The 15,331-nt window shown below is 46.8% G+C and overlaps 1 protein-coding gene across 2 annotated transcripts in view; it reads right to left on the bottom strand.

Annotated features, from left to right (window-relative positions):
* The window catches only part of DUSP29 (dual specificity phosphatase 29), a 35,531-nt gene extending 20,619 nt beyond the window's left edge, over nucleotides 1-14,912 (bottom strand). The window contains exons 1-2 of one of the 2 annotated variants that reach the window (XM_028514236.2): nucleotides 14,849-14,912; nucleotides 2,616-2,844 (exon numbers count right to left, since the gene is read on the bottom strand). In XM_028514236.2, coding sequence (XP_028370037.1) covers nucleotides 2,616-2,812 — 197 coding nt within the window. In that variant the 5' untranslated portion in view covers nucleotides 2,813-2,844; nucleotides 14,849-14,912. Of the gene's footprint in view, nucleotides 1-2,615; nucleotides 2,845-7,058; nucleotides 7,209-14,848 lie in introns of those variants that run through there. The other variant, XM_036026766.1, reaches the window with a different exon arrangement.
* Between the last annotated feature and the right edge of the window lie 419 nt (nucleotides 14,913-15,331).

The following is a 15,331-nucleotide window of genomic DNA, read 5'->3' as shown; positions in this document are numbered from 1 at the left end:
CAGATATACCATTATTAGGGTCAGATCTGAGGAAATAACCCTAAGCACGAAAAAAAAATGTATGCATAAAGATGTCCCTTACAGCATTTATAAAAGTGAGACCATAAAAATAATATGTCTAATAATGGGGAAGTAGTTAAATGAATGATCATGTGTTCATCTGATATGCTATTATATTTTATATTTAAGATAGAGTAATTAATATTATATTAAATACATGAAGAGTATGTAATAAGGAAAAAATGTATGAATGATGCTATGTGAAAAAAGGCAAAATAAATATTCAATATGGTTACAACTATGCAAAAGTGAATTTTGAAACCAAAAATAATATATAGAAACCTAGACAATATACTGAAATATCAATAAGAATAGCTTTGGAGTAATGTGCTTTGGTGATTATTTGGGGAAATTTAAGTTTTCTTTCTTACATGAATAACCATTTTATTATTATAGTTAAACATGTATTGAGTACTGTGAATTAGGCGCTACACTGATATTTTGCATATATTATCTCACTTAATCCACACAACACTATGAGGAAAGTTCTTTTGTTAACCTATTACAAATAGGAAAACTAAGATATATATTTATTCAGTGAGCATATATTACTTTTATAATGGGAAAACCATGTATTTATTCCATTTATTTACTATTTTGTTATTAAAAGATAACACATGTCTTTATGTATTGGCACTCTTATTTCTGTAAATTATACTTCTTTTTTGTAAGTCATATTTTTTAAAGTGATATTTGAGGTCAAAGTGTATGTGTGGTTGTTTTATTCTGAACTAATTTTAGACTTATAGAAAAGAAGCAAAAATAGAATAAAATATTGATACATGCTACAACTTGTATGAACCTCTAAAACATTTGGTTAAGTGAAAAAAAGCCAGTCACAAAAGACCAAATATTCTGATTCCATTTATGTGTGATGTCCAGCACAGAGACGGAAATCCTGACAGAAAGCAGACTGGTTGGTGGTTGCCTGGGGCTGGGGAAGGTGGGAACTAGGGGAGGCCACTCAGCGTGTTCAGGGTTTCCCTTTGAGGCGATGGAAACGCTTTGATGTTGCATAGTGGTGATGGTTGCACAACTCTGCGAATAGAATAAAATCACTAAACTGTATACTTTAAGTAGATGAATTTTATGGAGTGTGAATTATATCTCAATAAAGCTGTTATTTAAAAAAAAAACAATATATACCTCTCACCTAGGTTCCCCTAATATTCACAACTGGGAAATGATTGGATAAACTGTGGTACAACTATACTATGGAATATTAAAAATGCAGAGCAGCATATATATAATATGATTTTTTCCTAAAACTTATTAAGAGAAACAAAAGCCTTTTATATGTGTGTATATGTTTCCCCATGAAGTAGCAGCAGTATGCAAACAGCCGCAATACTGGTTACTTCGTGGCAGAATTAAGAGGACAAAGGGAGATTATGCAGTTTGTTTTTATAATCCTATTTAATTTAGTGTGAAAGGTCATGCATTTTTGTAACTTTCTCAACTTAAAAATGTTAAGAGAAAAAACAGACAAGAAAGGCTGTCCCTGGGTTTCCCATGACCAGACAGTTATCTCTGAATTTTAAGCAGCATAACGTGCGTGCCAAAATCACACGTGCAGAAGTGCCATGCGGTGCCCTCCTTGGAGAGGTGGGGTGTCAACTGGAATCCTGATGGAGGGAGGATTTAAGATGAAAACTTCTGGGTTGGACAAAACTGCATTTGAATCCCAGTTCTCTGCCACCTACTGGGCAGTGGGCCTTGAGACCATTAATTTACTGTTCTGTGCCTCAATTTTCTTATTTTTGAATGGGAATAAGTAGATAACCTCTTTCACTGGCTTTAGTAAAAATAAAATGAGATCATGTATGCAAGATGCTTATTGGCACAGTACCTGGCACAAAGTATTCAATAAATGGCATTAGTAGTAGTAGTAGTATTTACAGTAGGAGTTTCCCAGTTGTGTGAAGAGTGGGGAATGGTGGCTATAAAAATCTAGAGAAGGAGACAGCCACCTGAACTTGTTGCATTTTGCTTCTCCACACATACATTGATGTGCTCCTCTACCACCAACCTGAGAACTGACTTTATTCTTGCTGGTATTGCACCCAGCTAAAATAAAAGACTCCTAGCCTCCCTTGCAGCTAGGGGCAGGGGTTGTCTTGGGTGGTGGGACTTCTGTTTGGAAAGATGCCCTTTTGCTCTCGCTTTCCCTCTACCTTCTTGCAGTATGGACCCTACAGATGATGGCTGGAACCCTGTCAGCCATCTCAGCCCACGCAGAAACCTTGAAGAAGAAAGCCACACCCTCGGGATGATGGAGCAGATGCACAGGAGCCTGAGTCCCTGGTGACCCTGGAGACCCACACCACCCCCAGCTTCTGTCCTCTGTACTTCTTTCATGTGACAACAGAATCAACCTCTATCTTGTTTAAACCCCTTTACTGAGTTTTCTGCAATATGAAGATAAACCCAGCCCTAACTGATAGAGTTCTCACAGAACAACTAACCTGAAAAGTAAAATCTCATGGCCAGGAGGTGGCAGGAGGTGTGACCTGAGGGGCTGGCTGCCTTCTCCTGGGCTTGGCCTGGGCACTTACTCATCCCCGACGTAGAGCTGGGGCCAGACCTCGTTGACGTGGGTGTACTGGGGACTGCCCTTCCAGAAGAGACGCTCCAGCTCGAAGGCTCCGGGGGTACAGTAGTCCTCTGCCTCCTCCTCCTCCGCCTTTGGCAGCAGTCTCTTGGCAGATGGGTAGGCGTTCTTGAGGCTTGTCTTCGGCTCTCCGGATGTCATTTTGGAGCCAGCGGATTTTCTCCTTTCTGCAGCTGGTCATGGGAGAAGGTTGAGATTGGGGTTAGCGGGGGACAGAGGTAGGGAATGGGCTTTACAAGAAGAGGTGGGAATAAGCTGATCTCAAAACTCGGCAGGCATTCCCCAGGCCTGCTCTGCTTTTGCTCCCTCTTCCTGGGCCACAGAGGGAAACGAGGCAGGCTGTGAGGGCAGCTAAACAGTGCGCCCCCAACATCCCAGCGTCTCCAGAGCTAGAGTGCTCGGACCCTCCGGCCCCGCACAGGTGAATTTGCAGCAGACTCTGGACAGAAATCCCTCAGGCAGTCAGCCCCTTGCCTCCTTTCCTTTACTCGCAGACTCTGCCTTGCTGGTGTCCAACCCCTGCCCACGGGCCGCATGCAGCCCAGGATGGCTATGAATGTGGCCCAACACAAAATCGTAAATTCACTTAAAACAATAGTTTTATTACTAAGTTTTATACTAAGTTTTATTACTTAGTACATGTACATTTTCTATGTTAGTGATATGTACATTTTCTGTTAGTGATCACAAACTTGGGAACTGTGTGAAGACTTTAAAAGATTGTTGAGACCTAGCTGGTGTGTGGCTCAGTGGATTGAGCATGGACCTACCAACCAAAGGGTTGTCGGTTCTCAATTCCCAGTCAGGGCACATGCCTGGTTTGCCAGCCAGGTCCCCAGAAGGGGGCACACAAGAGGCAACCACACATTAATGTTTCTCTCCCTGTCTATCTCCTTCCTTTCCCCTCTCTAAAAAGAAACAAAATCTTAAAAAAAAAAGATTATTGAAAGGGCTGCTGCATATGGTCTTTATGTGAGGACTTTTTTTGCTCACCAGTGGTGGCAGATATCATGAAAATTATGTATGGATCTTTTTTTGTTAGCATTTGTGTATTTAATGTGTGGCCCAAGACAACTCTTCTTCCAGTGTGGCCCAGAGATGCCAAAAGATTGGACACCCCTGTTTTACTCCTTCTTTGGTGCTTATTTTTTCCTTTATCTGACTGGAATCTGCTGACTTGGGACATTTTGAATTGGAATAGGAAGGCCCAGAAGGCCCCTGACCTTCTGGGCTGTGGTACTCAACACCAGCAGGGAGCTGGTGCCCATGGAAAGGGCATATCTGTCGATCCAGGGCCTGTCTAGTCTGGGTCACCATGCACATCCTCGGGGCTCTGGGAGCCTTGGGGTGTGAGTGCTCATCGACTCGTTAGGACAATTGAAGCCAATGTTTGCAGCTCTCATGCTAAGATGCTGGCAGGTGTGTTAACTTGCCAGGGTGTCAGAAGAAACGTCCCTAATGGGAAAGCTGTGGGGGTAGATTGCAGCATATGTTTGGAGAGCTTGCCTGGCTCTGCAAGTGGAATGGAAGAGGTGAGTTCCCAAGGAACCCAAGGAAATGAACTCAATATGGAACTGGCCAGGGTTTGCTCCCTGAGCTGAGCAACTGGTGCATCTATGCTCAGACAGCCTGGGAGGGGAAGTTATTCTCAGGCTCTGGGAAGAGGGTGGAGGGACTGAGAGACACGGAAGTGAGTGACAGGGAAAGGATGTAATTTATTTTTCTTCTTATTATTTTTAATCCTCACTCAAGGATATGTTTTTATTGATTTTTAGAGGGAGAAAAGAAGGGGGAGAGAGAGAGAAACATTGATGTGAGAGAGAAACATCAATTGGTTGCCTCCAGTACATGGTCAGTGATTAAACCTGAGGCCTAGGTATGTACCCTGACCAGGGGGATACTGGGGGATCAAACTCACGACCTTTTGGTGTACAGGATGACCCTCCAACTACTGACCCACCTGGCCAGGGCAGGATGTTATTTATTAACAAATACTCATCTAGCACGTACCTTGTTCCAGGCTCTGTTACAAGTGCTTTACAATTATTAGCTCATTTAATCTTCTTAACAACCCTGCGAGGTAGGTGCTATACTGGCTCCACTTTACAGATGAGGAAAACTAAGTTGAGAATGTTTGTAACACTTGGTCTCAGTATTCTGAGAAGGAGTCATTGCTGAGGGCTGAGGGTAGGGAATTTCAGCCTGAGGAGTGGCAGGCAGGAGGGTTCGAAGAATATGAAAAAGGGTTGGTGGCCTCAGACACCACCAGCTCTGCCAAAAGGACTCAGAACACAATTGGAAGAGGCAACTTGAACATGAAAAATAAAAATAACTGTAGTGGATTGAAACACATTAAACATTTAAATTGTAATGCTGCACAAAACAATTATTCACTCACTGTTGGAAGATGCTCTGGAACCAGCTCATTACTTTGAAGAGAGATAAGTAAAGGGGAAGAATCTAGCATTATTTATCACTCCTTTCCGATATAAACTGTACTGCTGGGCCTGTTTTCTAAAGTATTGCAGGTAATAAAAAGGAGGGAAGCACCATCTCACCACACCTGACGAGCCAGCAGTGTGGGCGTGACCAGTGACTGCCAGCAGCATAAGGCCAGATGCCCAGGCGTGTGGGCCTTCTGATGGGAGGGCACACCCCACGACGGCAGTCCAGCCAAAGGAAACCAGCCTCTTTGATCAGAGTCCTCAGAGTCTAGCTCTAATGCCCAATATGCAGGAGATTCAGAGGACAGTCAAATTAGACCAGAGGGCCTGGTCTGAGAAACACAAATGCAATATTCCCATGTGGAATAACACAATGTCTGAGATTTGCTTCAAGAATAATACAGTTGGAAAAATAGAATCACGTATTGTTTGTGGGGTAGAGGGTACCGGTAGGGTGTGATGGGGAAGGATTGGCCATGGGCATGGGTGGTGGGGGTTGGGTGACAGTTGGGAGGTAGTTACTGTTTTTCCTTGTGTGTTTGTAACTTTCCATTAAAGAAAGTTTTGAAAAGGAAAGAGCTGAAACCACTGCTTTGGGAAATTCAGTTCACCCAAGTTCATAGCAGGTAAGTTGAAAAGATCACTAGCTAGCAGTGTGTGTCTTCAGGGACCATGGGAAAGCCAGGACTGGTGACTTCCTTCTGCAGAATCCTGAGTTGGGGGATGGGGGTGAGGGACAGCAGAGGTAACCCTTCTCCAGAGTCTGTTGAAGTGCGATCTAAAGACCCTCAGAATCACCTGGCATTTGCTAAAAGTACAGGTTCCTGGGTGGCACCCTGGACTGTGGTAGGGGCCTAGGAGTCTGTATTTCAACAGGCTACCAAGTGAGTCTGAGACTCATAAAAGTTGTACCACTTCCCAAGAGTGTGGCTAAAACGTCAAGGAGCTTCTACATCAAGACAGGGGTAGTTTGGATGCTCGGTATGTTTTCCTCTTCTCACTGGAGTGGAGGCCAGATCTTTACACCGGAACAAGGGTGTGGACTGGGGCAAGGCAGGAGCTGGGCTTCTTGAAGATGGCTCCTTAGTGGTGCTTATCTCTGTAGCCTCAGTGTCGGACACGGAGGAGGTGCTCAGAAAGGATTTGTTGAATGAGGAAATGGCTTAGTGAGTGACTGGAATGAGTGAACGGGGGATGAAGGGGATGGGTTAGTGAAGGACTGTGAGGCCTGTTCTGGAGACTCAGCCAGAGCTGATGACACAGGACAGAGCCTCTGGGCTACTTTGGAGGGGGAGGAAAGGTGAGCAAAGGAGGGACAAAGCCCCATAGTGGGTGGTGGCTCAGGCCTGAACTTACTCTGGGGCCTGCCTGCTGGCATTTCCAGTCATCAAGGAAGGAGTTGTTTCAAGGGATGACCAGAAACTTCTGTGGTGGGCACCAGCACAGACACCTGTCTCCTAAGCGTGTAGTTACAGCTCTCTTTGCTTCAGGCCTTGGTTTGGGGAGGTCTGGAGCTCAGCCCATCAGGGCACCAACTCTTCTTATTTCAAAATGAGTAGAAGCTGGGCACCATATACCTACATTTGGAGGTGCAGGCTGTCTCAAACCCTGCTTGCCACTAAAGGAGGCTTCAGAAGAGGTGATTTCAGGGAGATGCTGGAGTGAACAGCATTCTGAAACCTCTGCCTGCCTCCTTTGATCACTGAAGCTGACCTCACCCTGGCTGAGGCTGTTGTTCCAGTATTTTGTGGAAGGAGCCATCCTCATCCCCATCCCCATCCCCGTGCTGAAAGCCTCGGCTGGATTTCCAGACAGAAGAGGAAGTGGCGCGGTCTACCCAGAGCAGCTTGGCACGCAGAGGAGCTCTGGGATCTATTATCCTCCAGCGTGCAGATTGGATGGGGGAAGAGAACAAAGCGCAGAGCCGGCCAGAAACCACAGACCTGTAATCTTTCCAAATCCTGAAGGCGGCTTGTGTGCATCCCTCTCTGCATGGCTCCCAAATCTCCAAATCTCAGAGAGGCCAGGACCGTCTGTTTCCCAGATCACAGCCAAAATGGAAGGAGAAGACAAATCTGTTCTGTTTGGTTTCCATAGATTCGACCCAGAGATTAACTGCCAAGGTCTCAATGACACACACAATATCAATCACAGACTAAATGTCATAATGAGAGCTGGGCAGGTTGTCAAGAGAGGCCTCCAGATTCCTGTTACAGCTTCATATTTAAAGGTTTGGTCCCAGGAAACCAAATGCCAACTTGATGGCTACTTGGCCTCTGTGCTTCATCAGCCTGCCTCTTCCTCAAAGGGTACCAGACTTGGCTCCTTCCTGGAGGGGTCAGCCAGGTTACGCAGAGGAGGGGAATGGCTTGGGTGTTAAAGAATAAAACAAACACACAAAAATCTAACTGTTGACCTCAGGCAGTAGACATCAGGGAGTGGTGGGGACTGTGGCACATGGGAGAGCATATGCCCCCCATCCCATGTGGGAATGCAAGCCCAGATCATCTGACATTCTTCTGAGGATTCAGAAAGGCAGCGTTCTGTGAGAAACCTGAGGGTTTGTAAGTGTCGGCAGCTGTAGCAGATGCTCTCCTTGTCCTGCCTCAGGCCTTGGTAAGCTCACTGCATTATAAATGGACGGTGTCCTTAAACACAAAAGGCTTCCTCTCTCAAGCCCTGGTATTTCCCTACTTCAGGGTGTTTTCTAGTATTTGCTCTGATCAAGCCTAACATATTGGGCGTTACTCCCAGAAGTCATTGCAATGAGGGGCAGGAGTTGGTGGACAACCAACCCAACTTCTTCCACCCTGAGTGGGACCATTTTGAAATCTGTTCTCCAGCCTTCTGGAGGCTCGCTGGATTCTCCAGCGCCACCCGCCCAGAGTGGCCCCCTGCTCCCTCACACGTCCTCTGCTGGCTCCCAGTCTCGCTTATCCATTCCATACTGTGCTTCCCAGAGCACCTAGCAAATAAACAACCAGCACCCATGCCCTGGTTTCAGGGTCTGCCTTTGTGGGAAACTAACCTAAGATAGAGCTAATTTTAAAACAAAGATACTGTGACCACAGAGAATGCAGGGGACAAGTGGTACTTGACCACTAAGGCCTGGAGTGCCATTTCCTCTGTGAAACAGTGGCCTTGCCTTTGAGGAGTTATTTCCGGGAATAACACAGGGACCCCTTGTTAATTCCAACTCCATTTCAGAATTTTTGATGGTACAGCTAGCATTTGGTTAAAGGTTTCCCTTGCCCAAGGAGGAGAGGTTTTGATCTGAATTCAAAGCTGTTAAAAAATGGGCAAAGGAACTGAACAGACACTTCTTCAAGGAGGCCATACAGAGGGCCAGGGACATATGAAAGGATGCTTAATATCACTAGCCATCAGAAAGATGCAAATTAAAACCACATTGAGATACCACTTCACACCAGTCAAAATGGCCATCGTAACCAAATCAACAAACAACAAGTGCTGGACAGGATGTGGAGAAGAGGGAACCCCTGTGCACTATTGGTGGGAATGCAGACTGGTGCAGCCACTGTGGAAAACAGTGTGGAGTTTCCTTCGAAAACTAAAAATGGGTCTGCCTTTTGCCCTGGCAATACCACTGCTGGGACTATACTCTAAGAATCCTGAAACACCGATTCAAAAGAACCTATGCACCCCAATATGCATAGCAGCACGATTTACAATAGCCAAGTGCCGGAAGCAGCCTAAGTGCCCATCAGTAAATGAGTGGATCAAAAGCAATGGTACATTTACGTGATGGAATACTATGCAGCAGAAAGAAAGAAGGTGCTCCTATCCTTTGCAACAGCATGGATGGAACTGGAGAGCATTATGCTAAATGAAATAAGCCATGCAGTGAAAGACAAATACCATATGATCTCACCTATAAGTGGATCAGTGGAACCTAATCAACAAAAGAAACAAGCAAAATACAACCAGAGACATTGAAATAAAGAACAAACTGACAGTGACCAGAGGGGAGGGGGGAGGCAATAATGGGGGAAAAGGGGGAAGGGTTGTCAAGGAACATGTATAAAGGACACATGGACAAAGCCAAAGGGGAGGTAGGATCCAGGATGGAAGGTGGGGATGGCTGAGGCTGGGGGGAGTGATGGGGAGAAAACAGAGACAACTGTACCTGAACAACAATTAAAAAAAACAAACCCCAAAACCTGTAACTTTGACACCATAATTTGACTCCATGTCAAAAAAATAAATAAATAAAAATGTCAGTACTGCAGGGCAAATGTCAGGGAGATTTTCTTCCTGTTTCCTATTTTTGGATTATTTAATAAATAATTATACTTTATAATGGATAACTGTGTCTTTATTCTTTTAAATGTGTTAGCCAGGCGGAACAGTCTGGGCAGGAAGCTGCTTGTGACTTCTGATTTGTGATTTCTACGCTATCTTTCTTGCTCCAGGGACCTGGCACTTCCTTGGGGCTCTTCTACCTCTTTGTCCCTCTCTCCCTCCATTCACAGTCTGGTGTCCCTTCTCTGCTCTCACAGCTCAGGCCACCACTGAGGACTCAGGTGTACATGTATGAGCTTCACTTCCTTTTTGATAAAATGGAGCTACAACAAGAGGGATAAAGATGCTTTTTAAAACAGAAAAAGAAAAAAACCCAGCCTGAGCCTTTTGCTTTCTAAGGTGGAAGATGGAAGGAGCTGGGTGGATGAATTATTCATTTCAGTGGGACAATTAAATCCCTAAGGGGACCCCTTGAACCTGCAGACACTGGCCAGGTAGCCATGCCCAGAAATGTGAGCCAGAGAACAGGCCTCCTGCTTAATAAAAAAATATCATTTGAGTATACTTAAAAAATTTTTTGTATCCACACCCAAGGATATGCTTATTGATTTTATAGAGAAGGGAAGGGAGAGAGAGAGAGAAACATAGATCAGTTGCCTCTCATGCACACATAAACCCACAGCCTAGGCATGTTTCCTGATCCGGAATCAAGCCTGCAACCTTTCAGGTTTACAGGACGACACTCCAACCAACTGAGCCACACCAGCCAGGGATCATCTGAGTATACTTTTGATGAGAAAAAGGGAAGGCTTAGAAAATAGTGGAGAGAAACACAGGGAGCAAACTGTTCTGTGCAAGAAAGAAAGGGGAGTTCTGCGCTCTCTAGAACATTCCCAGAGCGGGTGTCAGGGGCCCTGCTACAGGGTGGAGGAGGGAGGGCTTGTGGCCAGAGACAGCCAGGTGAGGTGTGTCAAGGGGGCACAGCCCCAGGACTAAGCACAGGGATTCCCACCAACTTTGCAGTGCCCAATAGTTATGTCAGTTCTCTGTGTCACCCCAAACCTGGGGTGATGCTGTTAAACATGACAGATGGCCGTGTTTGTGGTGGCTTTGAGAAATCAGAGGGAAGAGGCCGCACCAGTGGAGAGAAGAAGCCAGAAACTTGTGAAGCAGCATGTACAATGTGATTCTGTTCTTATACAAAAAACCATTTCACCAAAATAGTAACACTGGCTATATATTTATTTTAGGGTGATGAAATTATATGCAACTTTTTCTTCTTCTTTTTATGGAAACATCTTTTCTAAAATTTCTGTGATGAACAGGTATTATTTGAGTATATGGAGGGGGGAAACCTATGGAAGTTATATTTTAGAATTTTTCTGGCACAGTAGATTCTCACCCTAAACCTGTGGGCTGAGGCACAGGAACGTGGCCTTCAAGACAAGGCCTGACCAGGTGGTCCTAACATCCGGAGTGGCACTCAGCACTCTCCCAATGAGTGTGAGCTCCCTGAAGGCAGGGATGTGTCCTCCCTGAGGTCTCTGGTGGGAGCAACCAGGCCTAGGTCATATCAGAAGGTCATTCTAGTCCCTCAGTGCTTTTCAGGAAACCAGAGGGAACTCAAGTTTTGTGGGTCCTGAAGCTTCCACAGTATCTTTAAGAGAAAGAACACCAAATAGCGACAGGGCCTTGGAAGAGGCCAGTTCAGTGTGGGGTTCTGAAGCTTCAGGGTAAATCCATGTCTGAGGGCAACTGTCTTTCCTTTTGACTGGAGACAGATGTCAGGTGAAGAGGGCAGTACGCCTCCTGTCCCCCATGGTGTCAGAGTCAGTGTCCCTGACTTGCCTTAGCCTGGTCTGGGTTCAGTCTAAGTCAGCCAGCATCGGGGTGCTCTGGTGGGTCACGAGTGGGGTTGGGAAGTGGCCTCGGTTCCTCTTTGGCTTCACCTCAGATGTTAGGCCCATCCCCAAGTTATACTCACACATCCTGTTAAGAGCCAGAGATGGACTAACCCAGAGAGGTCTCTGCCTTCCAGAAGTTTTTGGTCTAATAGAGTGGTTTATAATCTAATCTTTTTTAAAAAAATTCTCCTGTTCTGTATATGTGCATATATGTGCATTGCATATTTACGCTCCTAATGCATTGGGATCATGGGGGAAAGTTTGTGTTTAAATGCATGCAGGCCACATTTCTTCCACGACACCACCCAAGGTGGGCTTGGAAGGGGCCTGGAAAGAAGGGGGGACTAGAAACATTACTGTGGTTGAGTAAATTACTCTATTAGGAGAGTAATACCTACTGCCGGGGTATGTGGAGGGATGGAATTTGGCAGCAGGGTACATATAAAAATATACATATTTTTAATTTTCTACAAGTCGGTGCTTGTCTTTTGCATCTTAAATCTACAAAAATGATCCCAACCAGGAAATAAAAGTTGTGGATCTTTTAAAAATTAAAACTTGGACATGAAAACCCAGGAATTTTTTTGTTGCCTATAATTTAATTCTTAATGTATCAGACATAATCCAAGTTCAACAGATTTCTTTTTTTATTCTGGCAAGAATGTTAACAGGAGGCAATTATGTGAATTAATATAAACTTCTTTTATTAAAAAAACAAAAGCCTTCATTTAAAGAGGTAATTTAATATTCCTTCTACGATGGTGTTGATGTCATTAACTTGTTTGATTAACTCTTCAAATGGTTTCAAAGTGCTTCAGGGTGGTAATTTATGAACTCCTAATTGATTTCCCCAATCTTGGTTTGGCAGGGTTGGGCCTCCGGGAAACTGTTGGAGGCCCACACTCGGCTTTTTTCTCAGACAAGGGGGCCGACCGGCCTGGATGGACTTTCCCTCTGTGGCCTGGCCCTGAGGGGCAGAGGAGACTCTGGCACAGGGGCTGAGCGGCTGTGACGTCTGATCGGGCCAGTTGTGGTTCCTGACTCCTGAGCAGCTGAGCCTTCGCTTCCTCTGAAGACGTGTGGGAACACTGCCGGCAGTCTCACAGCTCGTGAATTCAGGAATAGATGGCCTTTCAGTGCAGGTCTTTCAAGCACCATTTCCCATTGTGCCTCCCCTCAGCACAGAAGGCTTTTTTGTGCAGGGAAAGATGAAGGAGGGTAGAGTACCACGGTGTGGCCCTCACCACGGGGCCCCACCCCTCCATTTCCCAGCCGGGCTGCTACTCCTCACCAGGCCTGTCTCTCGATGCTGAGCAGCAGAGGCTCTGGGCCTTGGGAAGGCTGGGGGCCAAGTGCCCACCTCTTAAAGCTGCCACAAAAGTTCACTGAAAAATCGAGGGCCTGGCAAGACTCCGAGAAATGATCATATGGTTGGTTACTTTTATCATATGCCCAGTGATTATCTACTCTCAAAACCTCCTAGACAGGGGATAGCTGACCCCGCTTTACAGATGAAAAAAAATGAGGGTCAGAAAGGTTGTTAGTAACACAACAACAAGCTAGTAAGTGGAGAGGCTGAGGTTCTACCCAAGCAGCCAAGTATCCCAGCCCATGCTAATGGACAGGTCACTCCATTCTTGGTCACCAAGTATGTGCTCCTGAGAGCAGGCCCGGGCCTCTCAAGTTTGAGTCCTTCCCCAACGGGGAGCACAGGCTAGTGTGAAGTCCAGGAAAGGACTCTCATTGGCCTGAGTCTCATGTATGTGGGCTTTATGGTAGCTTCCTCATCCACCAGTGGGGATAATGGCCACCTCTCTGGTTGTTGGATTAAATGAGACAATGTAAGTTCTTGACACATTGCCATGGGCTCAGAGAACGTTTCATGAAGGGGAAGCGAGGAGGCAGGGGGAAGGGTGGGTGGAGAGTTCCCAACTGTGGTGGGAGCTAAGTTCTGAACCAAGAGTAGGGAAGAGTGAGCAGGGCAGTTTGACTGGGGATGAGGGTCTCTGGGGGTAGCTGTGGCAAACCGGATGGGGCATAAATAAGGCTGAACATTCTGCAGGTGATGGGGCTCAATTGCCCCCGGATGAAGTACAGCAAGGCTTTGGGAAGAGGAGAAAGGGCTCTCTCCAGATGTTAATATCTGCGGGTAGTGCCTGGCAGATATTAACAACTGTGGAATTGGTGGGCCTGGAACCATCAACGGTCACCAGAAGTGAAAATTCAATCACCACCTGCTCTGGGGTCAGGCTGAAGAGGACAACAGAGCTATGACCTCTGGCACCAGGCCCTGGAGTGGCTGTTTCAGGCTCCAGCCCCCAAAGAGGCCTCAGGGCCCACTGACCTCCCCCTCACTCCCCAGCCCACATCCCACCTCTCATCCGCTTGCCCAAGGCTTTGGACAGGACTTTGCAGCCCTTCAAGTGTTGTTTATAAGTGTCATTTGGTAGGACCACGATGACTTTTCATGAAGAGGACAAGGAGGGGCCCCAAGGGAAATGTCAGGGCAACAGAATAAGCTCTGAGTACCAGGGACCCTCGGGTGCTAGGGCCTTAAGGGAGGAGGCCTCTCTACAAACACTCCTCATGCCCCCTCCCTTCTTACTCTGAGTTTTTCCCTTGGGATGTTTCCAGCTTTCCGGAGCAGTAAGAGCCTCCCACTCCCAACAGCTCTTGCATTCCAGGCTCATGAGCTGCCACTGGGGCCATAGGACAAGGGCACCAGGGTCTAAGGGAAGACCCCTGGTCTGAGACACAGGACGCCCTCCCATCTTGCTACCCTCTCACATGCTGCTATCTTCGTCCAGTGGCTCTGTCCCTCTGTGACTCAGTCTCCCCATATTTACCAAGACATCACCCTTAGCCCCATCCTCCCAAACAGGATTAGAAAAGCTTGAAAATATTGATCCCCACTCAGGGTACATACCTAGGTTGTAGGTTGGACCCCTGGCCAGGGCATGAACAGAAGGCAACAACAGACTGGTGTTCTCAAATCGCTCTTTCTCTTTCTTTCTTTCTTTCTCTCTCTCCCTCCCTGCCCCAACCTCATCCCACTTCCCTTCCTCTCAATAAAACATATTCTCAGGTGAGGATTTCAAAAATATATAGTCCTTCTGTCCAAATGATGCTTAGGGAGAATTCTCATCTGTGGGGTTTGGGTTTCTGGTTTGGGTTGCCCTACACATGATGTGAGTCACTCTGGTGCCTCTACCCACCCCTCCTACTGAGATTTCCCCCCCTCCATGGGCTAAATGGACAAATGCAGACCTTTCTCGAATGTGATACAGTGCGTCCAATGCCTCTGCTGAGCTTTAACCCTCCCGTTACCCTTTAGAAACAGGCATTGAGCTGAAGCTCAGATTTGGAGGGAGGCAAGTAGAGAAAATTCCATGAAGTCTCTAGAGAAAAATGGGTAACAAGAAGCCTTTCACACTAAAAGGATGTCAGCTGTTCTCTGTCTCTCCAGAAATAGGGTGGGGAGGGGGCTTCTAATTTCTATACCCAGGCCCCTGAAGGACATTTGGCTGGACCCAAGAGATGCCAGCCTCACCACCCCAAGGCCTTACCTGTGCGCGCTGGGGCCACGCTGGGTCAGGAGGTGCTTGTCCGCAGGGCGTGTGGCACCGCACACCCAGCCACCCAGACTGGCATCTGAGGGCCTATTTTTAGGGTCCGATCTGCTGACGCCGACCTCGTGTGCTGCCCAGTCTGAGAAGAAACCCGAGGCGACTGCTTCACCAGTGTGACCTGAAACCCTTGACTTTGGGAGTCCTGTACCTGAGCCCACACACTTGTCCCTGGCTGGGCCACAGAGGTAGAACATGTGGCTGCAGGGGCGGGAGCATGGGGGGGTACACCGGCAGGGGATTTTCCAGCATTGTTTTCTTGGGACGGACGAGACCAGGTGTCTGTGGGGCCCTGCCAGTGTCTCTGTCCCGGAGCATTGGGACAGGGAAGATTTCCGTGCCGGCCCAGAGCCTGTGGGAGGGTTGGGGTGCTTAGCCTGGAGAAGAACTCTCCATTCCACTCTTTTCTGGGAGTTTGTGGAG

This window comes from Phyllostomus discolor, chromosome 5 (assembly GCF_004126475.2).
Source record: "Phyllostomus discolor isolate MPI-MPIP mPhyDis1 chromosome 5, mPhyDis1.pri.v3, whole genome shotgun sequence".
Taxonomy (NCBI): domain Eukaryota; kingdom Metazoa; phylum Chordata; class Mammalia; order Chiroptera; family Phyllostomidae; genus Phyllostomus; species Phyllostomus discolor.
The sequence above is the reverse complement of the archived record's forward strand: the minus strand, read 5'-3'. Positions and strand labels throughout refer to the sequence as shown.